Source organism: Protomyctophum parallelum, assembly GCF_964188405.1.
Source record: "Protomyctophum parallelum genome assembly, chromosome: 20".
Taxonomy (NCBI): Eukaryota; Metazoa; Chordata; class Actinopteri; order Myctophiformes; family Myctophidae; genus Protomyctophum; species Protomyctophum parallelum.
The window spans coordinates 29,500,518-29,523,811 of NC_139718.1; the positions used below are offsets into that span (position 1 = coordinate 29,500,518).

The following is a 23,294-nucleotide window of genomic DNA, read 5'->3' on the forward strand; positions in this document are numbered from 1 at the left end:
GCGAGACAGTGAGGTTTGACAGGCACGTGACTGAACTCGGTGTACTCACGAGGAACGCATTAAAGGCACATTCCTCTTAACCAAGTATAAACAATTGTTTGTGAAACAGTAGGTGCCGGTGGAAAGTGATATAATTTGTTACATAATGAGTTATTTCTGTTCCGCCTAGCTATTTTAGGACACAGCATTACTTTTATTTTTATTTTTTTATTAATTAAGTCAAATTAAGTCAAATTTTGTAGAAATGAAATATCCTATGAAAGGAACACTGGGAAATAATTAATTACACAAGGAAATAATGTTTTAATATAAAGTTTATTTTCAGGACAATATGCAAAAAAACCATACTTTGTTAGCATATCACAATACATTGCAGACTCACATCCTGATATAGGGCCTCATGCCCTCATCTCTAAAATAAAAATAAATGTTTTGTATGACATCAATGAATAATAAACAAATAAAAAACAAAACAAATGAATGAACCTAAAATATAAATTGACCACATCCACACATATTACAGTAGATTGCACAAGGACGGGAAAATTACTGCCATCTGAAGGCAAATGACCCATAATACATGGGTGCAAATATAATTTATCTAGAGTAAAATGTATTTTGTGTTCCATGGGTGTTAGAAGTAGACCGGTGTGCACATCCAACCCAAATTGATTATAGGTGCAGGACAAAATCAGTATTGATGGATGCCTTGCCTGATGAAGATGCAGTACTAAAGTACTGGTTGAAACGTTGCAGCAATAAAGCTTATGGAAACACAATTCAGTCAGTGCGGAGAGTTCTTTCTTAGTGTGCCATAGTGGCTCATTATTCATGAATATACAGGATTTGATGCAACTACCCATTGGCATTCAAACTAGTCTAGGGCAACCCTGTACATGAAATCCTGGCCTAGTTGTCAACGGGGAGTGCTGTGGCCAAGAGTTAGTTAGTCCCGCGGCATGCCAAGAAGGCTCAACAGTGACGTCTACAAGCAAATAAAATCAAAGGCAAGTGAGATGACAGTAAGCCCAACAGGCTTATACCCTCTGAATAGGGTGTATCATGTAGATTACAAAATTCCACATGGTAGAAGGGGTCATACTGTATATTTCAATAAAGTAATTAAATATTTATATTTACTGTGGTTACAGCCCCAGCTCTAAGTACCACACAGCATTAGAGAACATCCTCAATGATATTACAACTTTTACTTAACAGTCTCTAATGTGCAATGAATGACATTAATTAGTTATCATGGTAACCAGTAAAGTGCAAGGCAGCTAATCGAGCTTCATAGGAATGAACAGAATGAATAGACAATGATAAATGTGACTGACTGAAACTGTATTAAGTAGCAATGACCAGGAGCTACTGGTAAGCAGTGACCTAGATTACAATGTCTAGTCACTTAACTGTAAAACATAATTTGTGACCTGGTAGACCTAAACAGTAGGGCTTAGGCATATGACTTGTTGATGTTCTGAGTAATGCTTAGAACAATATACTGATTTATACTTTGATGCACAACTGTGACGAACGCCGAAAACAGCTTTAGTGTCTTCGTGTAGATGTGGACTGAGGGTGCCATCTGTATGGAAGTTTTAGATCTAAGGCAACAGAAGACAATACCAATACCATTGACCCAATAACCACTGCAATTCTCTAACTAAACGGATCATGTTTCTTAAAGACACCTCTGAACCATGTCAATACTCCCTGGTTATTACATCCACACTCCAAGGATGAATGAACTGCACGTGCCTCTAACCGCCTCCCCTTCAACAGGGGGCTGAAACCTCCCATAACCAAGGAAATCATGAAAGAGCACACAGCAACACTGGCTGACACAGACGTTTCAACCCAGATGCTGCCCGAATGTAAAAACATGTCACCTTAGCACACTAATAATCTCTTGTAAAATAGATGCATACTGGTATGCAGCAGATAAAATGTCATCAGATTGTGTTGCCCTGTTTTCTTTGATATTCAACTACACCCCAGGGCACAGAGTGCAGATCTTCACACGATATGGATAGTACAAATCACACCTCTACGAGCCCAGCCAACTCTTATTGTCGCATGATTCCCTCAGTAACTGCTGCTCACTGCTTACCAATGAGTAACAGAATAACTTAAAATTATTAAACTTAATTTAAAGATAGAAATAAAAATCTATAGAAGGAACCGGTGGCCATAAACACACATTTTTGGTTGTCAATTCATTCAGCTGCACCTCAATTAATTGCTGCCTCACAATAAAATTCTGTCATTCTTGCAACTCCACAACTTTACCCCATCCCTTATCCCTTTTTGGATCATAAACTTAAATAAAATAAGTGTGAGAAAAGGAACACCTGCTCAGTAAAATCCTCAGAGTATATTTAACTCTGAGAGAGTGTACACATGGAACCGAATGAACCCTTCTATTTGGTTTCATTTGTACATTGGATTTTACAGTGCGATTGTGTCCCCATTATAATGATTATTTTTTGGCTGTGACTTCCGTTAGCTGCGACTCATTCATTGTGGCCTCTTGGAAATTGCTTCCACTCTCGCTTTATTCTCAGATCATTACATCTACTCCATCTTGGATCTCTCCATCTTGGTTTTAAGGATTTCCTGGAAAGAGAACAGACATTAATGCATCTGCAGTGACACGTGTGTGTGTGTGTAAAAGTATCAAACAAGAAAGCCAGAAAATTTTTTGAGAATGACAAATGGTACGATAATGACTGCAAGAATCTCAGGAAAAAATTAAGGAAACTATCAAACCAAAAACACAGAGACCCAGACAACCACAACACACGTCTCCAATATGGGGAAACACTGAAACAATACAAGAACACAGTAAGAGAAAAAAGAGACCAACACGTTAGAAACCAACTGCAAGATATTGAGGATTCCATACAGACAAACAGCTTCTGGGAAAACTGGAACAGACTTAATAAGCTAAAACAGGACGAACTACCCATCCAAAATGGAGATATATGGGTAAACCATTTTTCTAGCCTCTTTGGCCCAATCGAGAAGAACAAAGAACAAAAACAAATAAAAGATAAACTACAAAACCTAGAGTCAGCCATAAAAGACTACCAGAATCCACTAGATTCCCAAATCAACCTAAAAGAACTACAAGACAAAATAAAAACACTTAAAACAAAGAAGGCCTGTGGGGCAGACGGAATTCTAAATGAAATGATAAAATTCACCGACCTCAAATTCCAACTGGCCATATTAAAACTCCTAAATATCGTGCTCAGCTCTGGGATTTTCCCCAGCACATGGAATCAAGGCCTGATAACGCCACTCCACAAAAGTGGAGACAAATATGACCCAAATAACTACCGCGGGATTTGTGTAAACAGCAACCTCGGAAAGATACTCTGCATGATCCTCAACCACAGAATTCTAAATTTCCTGACAGAAAGCAATGTCCTGAGCAAATCACAAATTGGCTTTCTACCAAAATATCGCACAACAGACCACATTTACACTCTCAACACCCTAATTGACAACCAAATAAACAAAAACAAAAGCAAATTATTCTCCTGCTTTGTCGACTTCAAAAAAGCATTCGATTCAATTTGGCATGAGGGTCTGATGTACAAACTGTTGGAAAGTGGCATTGGGGGGAAAACCTATGACATCATAAAATCAATGTACACTAACAACAAATGCTCAGTCAAAATAGGCGAAAAGCACACAGACTTTTTCCCCCAAAGCCGTGGAGTTAGACAGGGATGCAGCCTGAGTCCAACACTCTTCAACATATATATCAACGAATTAGCAAAAACGCTAGAACAATCTACAGCTCCAGGCATCCTCTTGGCAAACACAGAAATCAAATGCTTACTTTACGCAGATGACCTGCTGCTGCTGTCCCCAACCAAGGAAGGACTACAGCAGCAACTCGATCTCCTACACAAATTCTCCCAGACATGGGCCCTGACAGTGAACCTAACCAAGACTAAAATCATGATATTTCAAAAAAGGCCCAGCCGCCAAAACCACCAATTTTTCCTAAATACAATCCCACTAGAACAAACTAAAAACTATACCTACCTTGGCCTAAACATCAGCAGCACAGGGAACTACAACCAAGCTGTAAAGGACCTGAGAGACAAGGCAAAAAGGGCATTCTATGCCATCAAAAGAAACATCAAAATAGACATCCCAATTAAAACATGGCTTAAAATACTGGACTCTGTGATAGAACCAATTTCCCTCTATGGTTGCGAGATCTGGGGACCATTAGCAAACCATGACCTTGAAAAATGGGATAAACACCAAACCGAGACCCTACACACAGAATTCTGCAAATCCATTCTCCGTACCCAGCGAAAAACACCAAATAATGCATGCAGGGCAGAATTAGGACGATACCCACTCATAATCAAAATAAAAAAGAGAGCACTTAAGTTCTACAACCACCTAAAAGAAAGTGACCTAGATGCACTCCATAACAAGGCACTCACACACAGTGAAACTCTAGAGATGCCCCCTCAGCCAGCTGGCCCTGGAACTCCGGACACAAACACAAACAGAGCCACGAGATAGAAAACCCATTGGACTAAACCAAATTATAAAACAGCAAAAGGAAAACTATCTGACACACTGGAAAGTGGCAACACAAAAGCAGAGTAAACTAGAATGCTATCTGGCCCTAAACAGAGAATACACAGTGGCAGAATACCTGAGCACTGTGACCGACCCAAAACAAAGAAAAATCTTAACTAGGTACAGACTCAGTGAGCACAGTCTCGCGATCGAGAAAGGCCGTCATAGGCAGACCTGTATCCCGAGAGAAGACAGACTATGCACCCACTGCACACTAAATGAAGTGGAAACCGAGCTACACTTCCTAACCATCTGTCCATTGTACCAAGACATCAGAGACACATACTTCCCACAGATTACAACCACACACGGAGATTTTGAAAACATGACCAATGACAAAAAACTCCCATATCTGCTGGGCGAAGTACAACAATGTGCAAACACAGCAGCAAGATTTGTGAGTTGCTGTGATAGGAGAAGGATATCAAATGGAACACAACCACCGTAAAGACTAATCATTGTGTATATGCCTGCACTATACCTGCATCGAGTGATCTTGAACATAGAAGTTGATCTATTGAAGAATCTGACAAAGTACATCATTTTTGTTTTTGTTTTGATTGTATGGCTGTATTGTTGTACTGTTCTTTCTGCTTTGGCAATGTAAACGTATGTTTTCTCATGCCAATAAAGCCCTTTGAATTGAATTGAATTGTGTGTGTGTGTGTGTGTGTGTGTGTGTGTGTGTGTGTGTGTGTGTGTGTGTGTGTGTGTGTGTGTGTGTGTGTGTGTGTGTGTGTGTGTGTGCAGTGTGTGTGTGTGTGTGTGTGTGCTTGCTTATAAAGCCCAAACCACACCAGTTGCAACTCCTTGGGACAAAACCATTTTAAGGTCAACCACACCAATGCAACTCCTTGCAACTCATGAGTTGCATTGGTGTGGTTGACCTTAAAAACGGTTATGTCCCAAGGAGTTGCAACTGGTGTGGTACTGTGGTTTGGGCTTAAGAGGAACAATATCACTGAAGAACTTGTTACCCCTGAGCCTTTTATTGCATTAAAAATAGAATGGAATGGAAATCATGGGACTACAAGGGGGGAAAGAGAAGGGTCTTTTACCTCTTCATCGTCCAAAAGTGCTGGAAGGGCTCTGTGGAGAGAGATGGTAAAAGAAAGATTAATGTGAGGGAGGGAGCAGAAACCTTGTATCTCCATTATTTAATCAGTATTGTACTTCATAGCTGATGCACAAGCTGAAGGCATCACATCACGATCTGGAATGTTTGCAAGTTGGTTTTTGAAAATATTTATGATGTGTGGAAGGTTATATACAGAGGTTGTGAATAATATGGCACTCATAACTATCGTAATCAAACAACTTCATAAAAATGAAATTAATCAGTCTGCTTTTCTCTGCTATTTTTGACGAGAGACACAGTTGTACGCCTCATTAAAAAAAAGTTAAAATCAATTCCTGGGGGAACATTCATCAAAAATAGAAGATCAGCTATTTTTGCCAAGAGATTTGTGTGTGGACAGAATAACAAGCTATTGCAAACAGTTGGACTACACTTTGTTGAGCCATGTGTCAGAGGAAATCAGATTAAACTAGATAAAGTGCCAATCGGCACAGGTCTCCACCAGGATTCTTCCTCAGCCTAGTGGGAATATGCGTGCACAGTTTCATCGCAATCGGACGCTGCGTTGAGGAGTTGTGGCGATTTGTAAAAAGCGGGCTAGTCCTGAAAACTGTAGGAGGCAATCGTGGCCAATCAGGATGGAATATGAGAAATCAAACAAACCTGTCTTGATCACATGACTATGGAGATCATGTGTACCGATTTGCGTGAAATTTGGATAAAATGTGAAGGAGTAATAATAGAAAATGTGTTTTACATATGTCGGCCTCCTGGTGGCGCTATAAAGAGCAGATGTGAAAAATTCCAGGCAAAGGTTTTTCCTTGGCCTCTAGGGAGTTGGCATACAAAGTTATCCACAGATCCGTGCAGTTAGAGGTAAAAACACTTTTCGGCCAGTTATAGCGCCACCTTGAGGCTGAGTTGAAATTGTTCATGTGGCATTTGGTCCTGGGCCTAGTGGGAATGTGGGTGCACAATTTCACGGAAATCACGCGATGTGTTCATGATTTGCAGCATTTTGTTTGAAACTGAGCACTCCTGTGAATTTTGGAAGCCAATCTTAACCAATCAGGATGGAGTCTGAGAAATCTGAAAGACCGGTTTGGTTGAATGGCTCTAGAGAGACTGTGTACCAATTTGCGTGATGTTTGGACAAAATCTGTAGGTGTACTGTGCAAAAACTTGTTTTGCACAAAGCGGCCTCCTGGTGGCGCTATAACAGGCCGTTCTGGAAAGTTTGGGGCAGAGGTTCATGGTTGGCATCCAGGGAGTGTGTGTGCAAAATTTGGCATCGACCGGGTTAACGGTGGCCGAGATTAGCTGCTCACGGACGGACACACGGACGGACGGACGGACGGACACGCGGACAGAGTGCAAAACATACTCTCCCCCATGCCTTCGGCTGGTGGAGACAATAACTCCCTATACCAGTAGGTGGCAGCAGTCTGCAGGAGCCTGCAGTCATCAGAGAAGCTGAGGCAGCTTGGACCAAAACAAAAAAACAGAGTACTTTTGCACTGTTTTTTTGTACTGGTTTGGAGTTGATCGGTATAGGAATTGAGAATGGTATCTAGTTCAAATGTGCAACGGGCAATGTATTTGGCTGCTCCAAGCAGACGAGAGGGAAAAAACTGAAACCGATTTGCTCTGGCCAAAACAAGCTAAACGTTTTCACTTTGTACTCACACGTCAGCAACAGTTGTGGGAATGTTCTCCTCGACCCATTTTAGGTCTTCATCCTGTCAAGAGCACATTATGCACAATTAATTATTAATGGAGTATTAATGGAACACTAAACAGATGGATGTAGATACCCTATACACTTTCTTGACCGGGGTCTCCCGGTATATTTGGTACCCTTTTCAAAGAATGTCTTGCTATTATAACACACACAGAATATGGACACTAGGGTTCATATGGTTAAGAAGTGACCAAGCTGACAGCTGGAATTACAAAATATTTTGGGGAATATGGGTGGGGTGGATAATGAGGACAACCCACCTCTTTACTGAGCAGTTTCTGGGAGCCATTTGTGTCTGGCTTTGAGCCTCTCATTTTCATCCCCTCTGAAATAAAGTCACATGAAAATAGATAGACATTTTACATTTCAAATGGTATTAAATTGTATCATAAGCGGACGTAGAATAATGAATTGCATTTTTATAGCGCTTTTCTATGCACTACGTGCCTACTCAAAGCAGATGGATGGAGCCTGCACACCACAGGTACAACAAGACTTTCTTTATTGAGAAATCTGACCTTCGTCAGATTTCGTCAGATTTCTCAATAAAGAAAGTATTTTTGTACCTGTGGTTCCATCCATCATCTATTAAATGGTATCATTTCAAGATTATTTTGTGGGGAATTGTTTTCCTATTTTTTAGACACTACAATAAAACACCACATCAAAGCTATTATTATAAACATCTGTGATACTGTAAAAGCTGTAAAGTGATCATCTGTGCCAGTGTCTTTGGCATTCATGTGCCAGGTGGATGGTATGTACTCCACTTAACATAGCAGAATGTCCGAAGGTTCACGCCATTTGGATATCGATTTAGCATACTTTTATGTGCCAACTTCTGATGGTAAACTCCACCCATCTGGCACTCCGAACACTGAATGAACACAATTTATTTTGGACTACTGTTTGATTGATGTCTGGTAGGGAGTAATAATTGTGCTGATTTGAATTTTGGGAATGATAAGAGACCATTTGAATGATCCCACAGTGGAGGAGGTTTTTTATTTTATTTTATCCCACGATTTTGCGACCCATTTTTTTCATCCAGTGTCAATTATCTAATGTAATCCTGGGCACTACACTCCCTCCAACAACCTGGGGGAAAGCAACGGACTGACCTCATGCTTCCTTCTATGCATGAGGAGTTCAAGACGCTTCTTTTCACCTGACAGGGGGGAGTTTCCCCGGTTGGAAGGAACACATTATTCCAACCAGTTCCTTTCCCTTCCATGGAGGGGAGATTTATGATGCTTACCAAAAGCCTCATTCAACATGGGCTCCTTGGCCTCTTCCTCTTCATCATCATCATCAATCAGAGGGGAATGGGAGAACCTATGAGACAACAGAACAGAGTGTCAGATTCATGTGAACCTTAAACCAAAGTATGCTAAGAAAAAAAAGGACATTCACATCAGTAGAGTAGTTTAAAAATCCATTTAAATTTATCCTTTCGTAACTCTGGGAGTGTACAAATGGAACCAAATACACTTCCAGAGTTAATTAATACTGAATGATTAGCTTTGTATGAGTAAAAATGTTCTGTGCTGGATTGAACTGCCCTGTGCAGTCCAGGTGTGATTGAGTCCTGACCTTTGGCTGTTAGCAGAGGGTCGCAGCAGCACCATGATGACCAGCAAGATGGTGGAGAACAGCAACCGCCAGAAGGCGTCATCCACCCACAGGTCCCTCCAGCCCTGAACACAAACAAGAATTTCATTTAATTTCATCAGATAATGTAGATAAATGTAATATTTGTGAATCAATTAACTGAAATCAATTGACTGGATAAATTGATATAAAAATGCAATTTATTTATTTTAAAATCATCATAATACAACACACCATCATCAAGATGCCAGAATTCAATTAGCCCTTCGCTAAATCCCACCCCAAAAAGTGATTGTCCAATGCCAATCCAAATAGTTTAGCAACTGTTGCTATGCAGGTCAAGCTTTCACTGCCTCAAATCTGTCAGTGTTATTTTGCATGGCTGTGTTGTTGAACACTTAGTCTTACATAGCTTAACGTTGAGAAAGTTACACGACTGACCAACACAGGTAATACTAATTACCGTAGTCTTTGCAGTGCAACATGAAAGCTCCGGTCGGGTGGTCGTTAAGTTGATTTCTCCCTCTGTAATTTCCTCGTATTTGTAGTTAATAATGCCATGCACATTCATTTTGTCCAGTGCATAGCCTACTGCATGCCTGGTTGACTAGATTTAGAAGACATTTTGAAGGTTTTGCTATCGAAATGATTGATTATTTTATATGGAGAAATCCCGATATTTAACATGCATCTCAATGGGGGGGAAGGACAGCTTGTCCTGTCTCCTCGCTGCTAACGTGCCTATTGGACAAGGACGGGTTGGGGGACTTAGCGAAGGGCTTTGTATTATTTTAATGTTTGATCCAATCAGAAGCATGAAACAAACTAAATTAAGTGCTTCTTTAATCTCTCTCTCTCTCAAGAGTAGACATACATAACAGGAGATTGCAGTAATACATTATGGAAAACAAGCAAACTGACCGTTTGACAGCCAACCATCCTGAAAACTTTGTTGGTCCAAATGATGAAGATGATGGAGGCTGCAGTCACACAAGTAAGCAGCGGTTAGATTTTTCAGGCAAATATAAACAATGTTCACAAACAAACAAAAAACACGACTTTGCATGGTTTAGAATTCTTCTAAATAATCACAAGACCCCATCTCCACAATGTCAGGAGGAAGGACAATTTTCCAACATTAAGTATAGGATAGTATAGTATATTAAGTAAGGACAAGAAAGGAAAAGTTTGATTGATTATGGTTAAGTATTATGGTTCTGCAATATTTAGTTTCGAAAAAGGGCACTTAAAGGACAAATTTAGTTTTTTTCAACGACGGTTCAAGTTTTAGATTGTTATTAGAGAAAGTAAAAGATGAGTGTTAATTGTTTTTCATTTACTGCTTTTGTTTTAGCAATTTCTGTGATTTTCTTGACCAGGGGTGGGGGAATTGGCTAAATATGTATTTTTATTTATGGTGATTTCTTTATTATTATTTACTATAGTCCTACTAGACCCCAGGAAATGACATCTGGCCACAAAAGATCACAGGATCTATTGAGTGTGAAGGAGGAGGTGACAAACTGACGATTGAGCCTATGACACAGTATGGCAGCCCCCTAGTACCTCCTACTACCTAGGTTTTCATCTGACAGCGAATATAATGTCATATCTCAGGTGGAAATGGTATATTGACAACTGCATTCTTCTCATGACCTTGTTTAGAAACAGTATTTAATCTCATGGCATATATTAAGTATTCCAAGTACTGTATAAAACACTGGTTCTCAATATGGGGTTCGGGGACCGCCACGGGGTCCTTGAGGGGGTTCCAGGACATTTCCAAATAAATTGATAGTTTGGAACCAAATGGACATTCCATTTGTACACTCTCAGAATGATGGCGATGCATATCTAATCATGTGGAGGACGGAGGAGCAGATGTTTCTGATCCAAAACAACTCACCCACAACAGAGAAGATGAGTGTGTTGGTGAAGTGCTGATACAAAGAGAGTTTCACTACATTCCTGCGGAGCTTCAGGAGTTTAGTAGTCTGGGATAGACTGATGAAAATGTAGACACAAGTTAAGGAAAAAGGAAATACTTTACATGAAAAGGCCATACATATAACGTATTTCATGGCTTGTATTAACAGCTCAGGTCCTGTTAAAAAATATAGACAATCTACAAGCTCGTTTTTAAACGTTTTGATATCAGGACAATGAAGACAGGCAGGTAAACAGTACAGTGAAAGGTGGGATAACACAACAAAGGTCCATGATTTCCAGATTAGAACCCAGGACTTTGCAGTTATCTATCCCTCCTGACTGTGTAAAAGGATATCCACCACATCACACAGGAATCAATAAGAGACAGGCCAAGGTTACCCACCAAGGCAACCGTGCCATGACCCTGGATGAGAGAGAGCGAAAGAGACAGAGCGAGAGACAGAGACAAAGAGAGAGAGAGAGAGGAGAGAGAGAGAGAGGGATAGAGAGAGAGAGAGAGAGAGAGAGAGAGAGAGAGAGAGAGAGAAAGAAAGAAAGAAAGAAAGAAAGAAAGAAAGAAAGAAAGAAATAGCTAAATTAAGATGGAATAGTTAACCATAAAACCCATAAAATAAATATTTTCGGCACAAATAAAAACTGCTCAAAATCCTGTGCGCTCACAGTTCATTGCCTTCTGTATTTCCAAACAGAAGGCAATGAACTCTTGAATTTCCAAAAGACAAGAAAACACCTCCAGGTCTCTCGAAATTAAATAATGAAACTCATGAAATAAGTACTGGCTGCGTTTGGAGAAATTTGAAATGTTTATGGAATTCTTTGTGAAGTGAACTATAGCTGTACATGCTTCTAATCACTTACAAAAAATATCTTTTACATGAATTACATTTGGGTTTTTAAATACAATTCAGTCCAGAAAACTGTAAACAATACAGTCAAATATGCAATACTCCCTCTTGTTGTTTGTGAATCCAAACTATATCATTCATGTCACATTACAAATATGCTATTGTTTATGGATTTATTGATGAAATACAAGATACAGCCAGCAAGTAGGTCTGAAGGATTAAACATATGAAAGTGGGTGAGAATTGGGGCCTTGTCTACCGCAGGCAAATGTTTCATGATGTAAATTGCAACTTTCAACTATGTTCAGTGTTTCTCAAATATGTTATTAAACTTTGGAGTAAGACCTTTCAGGTCTTGTGGCAGTCGGTAGGTCTATGGTTAGGTTATGTACTTTCAATTACCGTACATTTTGTTATTGCCATAGCTACGGACATTGTACTGCAGGCATAATGGAGGGCATTCAGTAGGCTACTAGGCATTCATCCTTGCATAACATGGTGTAACCAAGTGATGGTATGCCCCAGGAAAGAAATGGGGAGCATGGTTCATTGCAATAGAAAAGGCCACACACACAAACACACATGCTTGCATGCACAAGCTTGCATTGTTGTATTCATAAATATATTCCTAAATTGTAGCTTTAAGTTAAGGTGAACGTGAAACATGAGATCGCTTGTGTTATCTGATCTATTATCCGATTGATTTGTATTATTACAAAAAAGAAATAATAATAATGTATTTTCAAGTGTAGTTTTCATGAATAAAACAATGGATACTTACACCTGTAACCCTCAGTACACCTTCCACAGAGGAGAAGAGCAGGTAGAGGAGTCCCACGGCTACTAACCGATGTACTGTAGTACCTAACCTGGGCCTGAAGGAGCAGAAAACGCCAAACGTGGTTAATCATTAGGCCGTTAGTATCGATATATATTTATGGTTAATTGGCCAGCCCTATTAATTATCAAGACGGGCAGTGTCGGTAGGCCAATCAGAGGCATGCCTATGCTCGGACGCAAACTAGATTCACGTGTGGCCCAGACGGCTGGCGTAGCTTAATCACAGTTAGTTATGAGAGGTTTCACCAAAAAATGACTACTAAAATGGCTTTAAGGACAAAAATATAGAATTTCTTTCCCCCAATGTGAGAAGAGTCTGCTGTATTTTATTAATGGTGACTCACTTGACAATGCCATAGCCGAGACTGACTATGAGCACCAGGATTCGAGCTAGCGACCTCTTCAGAGCAGAGAGCAGCTCTGCAAAAATCACAGCACCTTGAACTGTGGAGGGAGAAATAAATACAAAATATTTTAAAAAGGATTCATTATAAAATGACACAAGTTATTTTAGCTTGGTTTGGTTCCTGACTCTACTGTACTGTGTTTCATTCTTACTGCTGTTGCCGATATTTCCCTCCGGCGATCAAAACAGGTTTACCTGATCTTATAAAATGACATATTAATGAAAATGTGCTGTGTGATGGGACTAAAGCTCACACACTGTGAGCTATGTCTATTATTTTTATATGACATATCTTCAGTGGTATTGAAATTCTGAGACATTACCCAATATTTAGATTTCTATTACTATTGCATTCAGTATTTTGAAGTGTGGACCATTGACAGACCGTATTCTCCTTTGTAGCGGATGCTTTGGTACACAGAGTAGAACACTGCTTTCTCCAGCATCCCAAGGATAATGACAGCACCAATCCAGAACTGGATCCGCAACAAATCCCTCCAATAGCAGGCAGACCAGAAGAGCCAGAGAGCCGCGAAAAGCACATACACAATGCACATTACCATGAAAAACTGTGGAACATAAAGAACATGAGAATGAATGCTCAACCCTCATTATGCAGCTCAGTTTGTCTTTAGAAATGCACCGGTGGCCTTGCACAACAATTCGATTCTTGTTTCCAATTAATTTAATAAAACCTATTAAAGGTATATTCAGTGATTTCACTCAAAAAACCTTAGGTTTCGTTTTTGGCTGTGGGACCCAGCCTTTCGTCCAATCAGGATAGAGAGTCAAAAACGAAACCTAAGGTTTTTTGACCCCCCCAGGGGTTAACTGGGGACAGGGAGGAACTCCTTATATGGCCAGCACACTCTATAGTAGGGAGGATTATCACAACAAAACAAAAAAATAAGTGATATTTTAATTAAGTGAAATCACTGAATATACCTTTAAACCCCAGGGGGGTCCGGAGGTAAAATCCGCAACATCGGAGTTGGAACCAGAGACCAATTGGGTCTCCATTGTCCCTCTGAGCGCTGTTCAGAGGTTCTGAGCCGCTGCCCCCGCCGGCGGGGGCAATGGGGCTCATTAAATGGATTAGGGGATTACCAGCTATTCACCCTCTTGAGTGAAAAGCTCAGTTCAACACGTGAATCAGTTATAATAATAGATATAAGCTTCATCTTTGGCTACATTATTAGAGAATCTCACCATTTATTTATTTTTACAATTTGAGAAAGTTCAACCCACCATCATCAAGGGCCAGTCTGCGGGGGAGGAGTAGTCATTAGGTCCCTTCATCTCCACTTTCACTACAAAGACACAAAACCAACACTTTAATACAGTAATTAAATGACAGAGGTGACGTCTGCAAGGTAAACATAGGCTATAACAACACTAACGCTTTTGCATGGGGGATCAACATATGGAATGAATTCTGTACTGGCCACATATGGAGTGTGTCATGAGAGTACAGGGTTTGATGAGGTTAGATCAACATATGGAATGTCAGAACAGGTCAGCTCCATATATGGAGATCTAAGGGTGACAGCGGTGGCAGTGTCTCGAGTGTACAGGGTTTGATGAGTGCCCAGGTAGGGCCGGGCCTTAATTTCCGGGCCTGTTGAGAACGTAAATATTGATGATATGAGGGATCTCCATATATGGGCTTAATTGTGACAGCAAGTCGCATTTATTATGACATCAGGGATCTTCATCACTGATGATGTCACAAGACCTGGGCACCATGGGCTTTCCCATGTATGGGGATTAAATAGGTCTACATATTAAAGAGGTTATTTCAATCACGTGATGTAGCGATCCACTAGCTAACAAATCCACAGTACACCCCAGTCAGTGACAGTACAGTAGCTCACATGTGTCAGAACCTAATACATTTTTGTTGTTCTGGACTCTTTTCTGTCCTCTCCTGTGTTTTATTTTTACTGCTGGTACAGTATAACACCTGAATTCCCCCCAGGGAAAAATAAAAGTTTAATCTTGTGATTAGTATACACATGAGGTGTTGGAGTCAAAATCACCATGTAAAATTCAATCCTCTCTCATAGTAAATGCATCAAAGACAATTTCAATTGCTGTACAAAAATGGCTGACGACGAAGGTAAGCTCACTTGTGAAAGCGAAGTTGGGGAACTCGGAGATGTCATCTTCCCCACGTAACAAAGGCTGCACCTTCACTATGAAGATATACGGACTGTCATCCCAAGACTTTGCCACCGCACCTATGTCCTGCAAGAGAGAGTCCAGTGAGCTTAATCTATTGTATACTTATACATCGAATTACTGTGTTGTACATGAACACAGTCTTTTTTTTAACACTTTATTTTGATTTTTATTGGTGAATAAATGAATAAATATCCCCCCCTCCCCCCCAATCAAGGTCAGAACAAGACAAATAAAACAAAGACGGACAGTACAAGACAGTGAACTAGTTTTGAAAGTACTAATGAACATAGTAAGAAGAGAAAAAAAAAAACAGCATTTTCCATCAGGGTATGGTATCTAGGTTACATACATTGTATCCATCTTTCAGTTTAGATAGTAAATTGCTCTATATCCAACTGTCCAACCAGAGGTCGCCCAATGTCAGGTTTGGTGTGAGGTATCAGATTGTACAAGGGAATATGGGTTTAAGTGAAAGGTATACTTTCTACAAACTCTATGAAAGGGGTCCAAGTCATAATGTATCTATCTTTAGAACCACTACGGTTGTACCTTAGTTTCTCTAGGGGAATCATGGAGAGAACCTCTTTGACCCACTGTTTGAACGAGGGAGGTTTCCTCGACTTCCATTGTCGAAGTATCAATCTACGAGCCAAAAGCGTTGTGAATGCCACAGCGTTTGCCTGAAGACCCGTGAGCCGTTCCTCGATTGGAGACACCCCAAAAACAGCAATCACCGGGCAGGGGTCCACCGTTCCACCACATACATAAGACACCGCCTCGAAAACTTTCTCCCAAAACCTGACTAATGATTGGCATGACCAAAACATATGACCCAGCGTGGCTGAACACAGTATTTCAATTGAAACAAATGTCAACTAAATATATATTGGGGTTTTTTCTTCCAAAATTAACTCCAAGTGTACACATCCTAGCAAAAATATAATATATTCACCCCCCTTTTTCTCCCAATTTAATCCTTCAGTCAATTCCCACTATTGTACTGTAGTCCCTTGTCGCTGCCGAGTGCTGACTTGCTGGTTGGTCTTAAGGAGGGCGTAGCCAAGCATGTGTTATCTGTGGCACCGCCACCCGCTTCTTTTCACCTGACAGTGAGGAGTTTAACTGCGAGGACATAACATGTACTCAATTCCTCCCAGTTCAGCTCCCTACCGAACAGGCGCCACCCTGTACGAGGCTGGTGCAGTGAGTGCCAGAGATCACCCTCCCCACCTTGGAACACTGGCCGTGTTCGATGGAACTCACAGCCAAGTCAACATGAGAGCCTTAGGGGCTCTCGGTCTAACCTGTCAAAGCTGTCATTTTCATTTATTTCAACACCGAAATAAACACTGATGAGATAATAATTATCTGCTGTGAGAGATAACCCCTTGATAACCTCAATTACATACTAACATAACTAGTTTCTTTCATTAACATATCCTACCATCTTGTAAAGTGCCAAAATATACTTATAATGGTCAAAAATGTAGTTTCGGGTACAAACAGTTTCTATATAATATATAATATATAATATTTTGACTGAAGGGTCTGGTGGAATGTCATAGTCACTGTTGTAACATTTATTCAGAGACAGATAAACTGTTTAGTCATATCATAACATAGAATATTGTTATTGTCTTACCGGCTTGTCTGGCCAATTAAAGGTCTGATTTGACGGGTCACTCTAAACAAAACAAACGTCATGTGAATGTACAGTACAATCTGGAATGTTATTTGAATGAATATCAATTATTATTTTTATGCATTTTAATATAATATAGCTAGTACATCTGCAGTGGTTGGTTGGAGGTGGTCTGCCTACTCTTCCACTGAAAATGTTAGACCCTGGAGTCACTACTTGAAGCCCATATGGACAATATCTTCCCTGGTCAAGCAGGGATTCAGTCTTTGGAATGCAGTCCCGGTTTAACAGCCCAAAATATAAGTGGGCTAGCCTGTTTTATACCCTGCGCCCGCAGGGGTTTGTTCCCAAACTGTGGTGCGTGCATCCCTTGTGGTGTCGGTGGGTGAGTGCCCTAGGCCTAGGGGGTGTGTGAGTGCCCTAGGCCTAGGGGGTGCGTGACATGAAAAGGGTAATGGCGATATTATGGTGTTATTTAGTCTCAAGACACTACGGGCTGTATTTTGCGTGTCTTATGTACCAGGTCTTATTCCCTAACTTGAGTAAACTAAAGACCTGGAGGCGTGATCAATGCCATTTGGCTATTCTGAGTGGCCAAAGAGCCTCCAGGTCTTTAGTTTACTCAACTTAGGGAATAAGACCTGGTACTTAAGACACGCAAAATACAGCTCTAGATGTAGAGCGACAAAGCTCTGTCTGTGTTTACAAACCGACAGAGATCCCATGATATATTATATTAGACATAGACATGATATTGCCTTTTGTTAGGCGTTTGTTTTAATTTCTTGAATTAATATTTCTTAATTTTGCAATAATTCAACTGTATGGCATAATGCTAAAGTGCGGGGGGTGTGTATAGACTAGAGGGTACCGTATGTGTGTGACATCATCATCAAACCCGGAAGTTATGCGGGAACGCATAACTTTATAACTACTGAGTTATAAAAAAAATACTTTCTGGCCTTCCTAATAATCCATACATACAAACAGAAAAGTCCTATCTGATTGCATCAAACAATGTTAAACTCACGTTGCCTCTCACTTTGCCACTCGATTTGCCATTCACTTTATGCATGCGCATACCCTCTATAGGGGGGGGTGCGTCAGCTAGGTCAGGAGGTAACAGGGGGTGCACGGCCAAAAAAGTTTGGGAACCGCTGCTTGGACTAACCAAGAATATACCGTATAAAACAGGTTAGCTCACATGATTAACCCCACTTATAATTTGGCCAGGGTATATTTTGGGCCGTTACACCAGGTAGGACAACATTTACGGATTACAGCTTTAAGTCCAGTCATAAGATTAGCATGTGCTTTGCAGTGGTGGTTGAAATGGAGATAGGGCAGGCAGTCTACTCTCCTTAATACTTTCTTTATTCAGAGAAACAGTAGGACAGAGACAAATTGGGAGAGAGCATAGCTACATCATCATCATCACTGGATATGTCAAAAGAAACATCAATGAAGGATGAAGCTAAAACCATCTGTACTGTATGTAACTGGCTGTTAATATGAATAATGTAATTTACCACCAGCAAGACGACTGACCTTTGGGCTGGAAAGTGGTTGGTACGGATTAAACTCTGTGTAGTACACCTAATAGCGGGAAAACAGGAGAAGTAGAATATATATTATACATTATAAAATATGTAGTTTTTCTGTAATAGCACATCTCTTGCATTTGTACGTGCTTGTGTGCAAGTGTTAGGTTTCAATTTGTGGATCAAATGAAAGATTTTCATACTGTATATGAGCAACAATCTGCATGGTTCAAATTCTAAATGCTCCATTTAGGAGGCCAACTGCAATAGACTATATTCACACATCAGCCATTTTGCTCCCACGTCAAATTTGCGGGTTGGGATATTTAACTTAATAGCAAAATGGCCACTGTGTTAATATGGTGAATATCTTTCCTTTGAATCCTTTCAAATACAAATTTTGAAATGGAAGTATCTACTGTCAAACCCACATACCTTTGGTAAGAAGAGAGAGGAACAATTGTCAAAGAACATATAACCCTGGCTGTAGTAACCACTCCAGCCATCTCTCAACATGTGTTCCAGTCCAAACATGCTCATGGCTTTGTTGTCCTGCAGAGGAAACAAAACATATCACCTCACTTGTTATATTATGGGTGTATATTTTGTTTATACGTAACTGTATGCATCTTATACGTTATGCAGTAAAGTTGAAATGACTATGATTACGGTAATTATACTGCACTTTTCATTATATCAAAAGATGTAGTTTGAGGAAATGAATGAAAGTCATTATATGAAAGAAAGATACTGAAAAGTGTTTATATAAGAGTGACAGCAAAATACCTGAAATGTAAAGTGAATTATGTTTTATATTATATTATATATGTAGTGTATTGTTTGCTTTCATGACAACCCAGTTTGAAGCGTGTGTACTCACAGGCGTGTTAAAGACCTCATTGTAGCAGACAGAGGAACGTAGATACCAGCTGACGTTAATGGAGAGGTTCCCATCGCATGAGGCCAGATCACCCTGGACTGAGTCACATGATTCACATTCAGTGAGTAAGGAGGATCCATGAAGAGCAATACATTAAGACACACACAGTTATTTTACAAATGCATAAATTGAGGATTTATCTGTGTACATTGGGACAATACAATATGGAATATCATTCATCTACAAGATACTGTAATATCTCAGTGAATCGAGCACAGAATTAACCCTACCACGGTCAGGGTCTCAATTATCACTGAAGTTGTCCATACTAAAATGTATGTTATGATACTTTATGGTTTAAAGTTTAAACCATAAAGTATCATAGTTAGTTTAAACTTTAAACTAAAGCATCGACATGTTGGCAGGCAGGCAACCAAGCACAACCTACAGTGTAACAAATTGTTACTTTACTTTATTTGTTTATTTAGACGCGACAATTCTCAATGATGTTCTCAATGATGGATCGATGAAGATGATCAATTAATGAGAATAAATCAAGTCAAACTAATGATGCTTTCGTAAATTCTATATGAACACTTGACAGAAATAAGTGCTCGATCTCCTCACCGTGACAACCACCCAAGACAGATGTATGCACTGCACTCATACTATGCAGTGCACTAAATGGCATGTATTGATGTACAGTATCTTAACAAGCAGACAAACATTGAAAAACATGTGAGCAACCAAAATCATAAGGTGCAAAGGTCAAATAACCGATGCCCAATCAATACAAGTTACAACAATGACAACTTTGGCATTAACAGTCGCTCTTATATGCGACTTACAATGTGCAAGATCGGAGCAAGTATCATGAAACCTAGTCATCAACAAATGACAAGTAAATACTCTTTGTTAATGAAAAGACATAAGATATGGGCAACAGGGCAAAAGGTGTTTTTTAATAACACTGGAAAAGATTCTGGCATATTAAGCAGATGTGGAATGTGAGGGACAACTGATATCTTAGGAAGCAACCAGACAGTGAAAAACAGGACAGTGGTTAAATAAATAAATAAATAAAGACTATATTAAAACAGAACTATGTGGGGAATAGACATTTCCCCCAAAACTATTGTAACTACTAGGCAACAGACCAGGTATTTTCCTAAAGGATACATCATTGCATGTAGCTCACAATCCGTGTTTCATGTCCTACCCTGGATTCGAACCTGGGTATGCTGTGGCCCCCGTGTGGGACACCAAACTTCTACCGCTCTTTCCAGACTAAAGGGAATCCCCACGACTTGGCATGGGGAGAAACTGCACATCTCTGGCAGTGCTACTTCTCAACCAGCAGGTGTCCTACCTGACACCACGGTCTACATTTCTCAATGGAAGAGCAGGGAGATCTCCTCCAACTGATGCAGATGTACTTTACTAGACTATAGGTATTAAGTTATTAACACATTTTAGCGTACAGATTGGTTAAAAACAATGTCCAGGGTTAAACACTATTTTGCCTCCGAGGTTGCCTATTCATGTATTCATCAACATTATATTAACAAGCAAGAAAACAATGAGTAACATAGTACATCAAAAGTTCTAATAAACAAAAAGGTATTTCTAATGGTCACTGCTGTATAATTGGCCTTGGGAAGATAAGATCTTTTCTGTTTCCCCTAGATGGGGGTGCTTAGACAGGATGTTGTGTAGCTCATTGGATGACAGAGCACTGTTAGGATTAGAAGACAAGACATATTAATGTACTCGCCTATATTACAGTTAATGGTGGCAGACACGTGTGCTTCTTATGGCCTATTCATACTCCAGTTTTAGGTAAGGTGATAAGGTAGTGATAAGGTGGTAGATAAGGTGGTTAGTAAAAACAGAGAGATGTTTGGGTGAGCGGTGAAGTGCTTACTACCGCGGCGTGATGTGACGACGTCATGTTGTAGTTTTTGGTGGTCACCTTAAAACTAGAGTATGAATAGGCCTTTAATCTTTGCTCCATGGGCACGTTTTGGATAAAGACACACTGTGACTGTGCCCATGCAAAGTGTGACGCATTCGGCCGATCCATGCTGATTTTGGAACGTAGCCTAGCCAGTAATGGGGACACAGTAGTAAATCATGCTAGCCAATGTGAATTTTACCAGAGGTATTACTCAAGCTGACATTTAATCAAATGTGCGCATTCCTTGAGCCTCTGCATTTCCTCTGTATTCACTGAGCAACAAAAAAAGAAGCATTATCACTATTGCTATTTGCAAAATTAACAAAAGAAATATTATATATATATATATATATTAGTATTTTGTTTTAACATAGAAGTTTTTATCCAGATAAAATCAAACGTTATATATTACTATAATCAAAGGCTGGACAGAAGTCACTTAAAGGCTAAATACCACCGGTGACTATTTTCCCTGTTGTGCTGATGCAACATTGTTATACGAGGATCAGCCTTACATGTCAAACAGAGTTTTCCAACAGGAACTAGTTGGGTGTGGTTTACCACACAGTATTCCTACAGTACATTTTCAACATGACCAAACAGAAAGATAAACATGGGAAGGTATTTCAAGCCAGATACTATCTGAATCATCTCCACAGTACTCGCTTATCTTGTGCCGTATATAAAAACAGAAAATACTAACCAAGACTATTTAAATGGGTCTGGTATGTGTATTGGTTAGTTTGAAAAGCTATATTTGTGGCAGGTGTACATACATAAATCCCGACATACTTCATGTGTGGGGGCCTTTGTACATTATTTCTGATCAATAATTTATTGATCAGAAAAGAGAGTGAAGAATGATAGGTAAGAGCAGGTACTGCAAGGCAATGCCGTGTTGTAGAAATGCAAATGCTTATGACCTGGATTTGAATTCAGTATATCACATGAAAACACACGTTGATAACACTTATAATGGCCGAGCAACCAGACATCCCATAACCACTTAATCGCTATTTTATACTTTGGCAATTCAAATAGCCAAAGTGAATGGAGCACAAACAGAACTACAGGGGTGATATTTTATTAATTTATTCTCTCAAAAACAACTTTGAAAAATTGTGGGAGACAAATTGAAAAATGTTGGACACTTAAAGTGGTTAGTGTTTCAAGACAGCTAGACCATGCCCTTCCCAATGTTAAATTTGCCAAAAACAATCAAAGATGTTGATATATTTGACAAACTGTCAAGTCACCCTACTTACACTTCATAAAGATAGTGGTGTTGGCGTACAACGTCTTGCGGAACACAGCATCTTGTGTCTGAAAATGCAACAGGGCAAAAAAACAAATCAATAAGCTATTGTTTGTTTGGGGTTTGTAGTCCCAGCTGCCTCAGTGGCATATAGTGTGTATTCACAGCTGGATAACACAAACACTGTCACTTCTCCACATTGATTTCCCAGTGCCATTAAATATACTGTACTTGTTCTTTATCCCTAAAACGACCATGCAAGCTTTGGCAGCTCTTATGGCAAGTAATAATAACAGCTCTGGGGTATAAATAAACAGCTGTATACCAGTGCTGTTATTATTACTTTAGCCTATATGCACTGTGTGACATAAACAACCACAATGTAGAGTGAGTGTCATTGTCATATGATTGACAGGTGCTCTTCAACAAGAGGTTGGACCGTTGGACGATCCAGGATGCTACAGTACACAGTCCTCTTTGGTAGCAACACTAGCTAGCACGTTGCTATGGAGCTATGGGTAATTCCCATGGAAATTCCCGAGAACCAGCGTTAACAGGACAGTAAAAAACACTCACCGCGTTGATTTCGGCATTCCACAAGGACACCTCGGCTGCAGTTCCACCACGTAAAACCAATGTAAAAACCAGCGCACGGACCCAATGAGCCGTAGCATCTGGCATTTTTATTTGTGAGCTCTATCTACTGTACAGTCACAGCATCCAGTGAGACAGTCTTGCATCCAGTTG

The 23,294-nt window shown here is 39.9% G+C and overlaps 1 protein-coding gene across 1 annotated transcript; it reads right to left on the reverse strand.

The window, feature by feature from the left end:
* Positions 1-296: 296 nt before the first annotated feature.
* LOC310877608 (transmembrane protein 87A-like) lies at positions 297-23,290 on the reverse strand. The gene is made up of 20 exons (XM_083791549.1): positions 23,124-23,290; positions 22,558-22,615; positions 19,336-19,433; positions 18,891-19,007; positions 18,463-18,510; positions 16,915-16,956; positions 15,218-15,335; positions 14,337-14,398; positions 13,474-13,657; positions 13,027-13,126; positions 12,624-12,717; positions 11,330-11,400; positions 10,954-11,060; positions 9,969-10,027; positions 9,030-9,133; positions 8,695-8,771; positions 7,697-7,761; positions 7,382-7,434; positions 5,676-5,706; positions 297-2,619 (listed from the first exon to the last, which is right to left on the reverse strand). The coding sequence occupies exons 1-20, from the start codon at positions 23,226-23,228 to the stop codon at positions 2,578-2,580; spliced, it is 1,635 nt and encodes a 544-aa protein (XP_083647675.1). The 5' UTR covers positions 23,229-23,290; the 3' UTR covers positions 297-2,577.
* Between the last annotated feature and the right edge of the window lie 4 nt (positions 23,291-23,294).

Bases quoted from the DNA above. Each gene is read 5' to 3' on its own strand.
- LOC310877608 (XM_083791549.1), bottom strand. From the start codon at position 23,228: ATGCCAGATGCTACGGCTCATTGGGTCCGTGCGCTGGTTTTTACATTG. The intron at 7,435-7,696 runs GTGGGTTGTCCT...TGCTCTTGACAG, and splicing joins AGAAACTGCTCAGTAAAGAG to GATGAAGACCTAAAATGGGT. The intron at 2,620-5,675 runs GTAAAAGACCCT...TTCTCTTTCCAG, and splicing joins CACTTTTGGACGATGAAGAG to GAAATCCTTAAAACCAAGAT.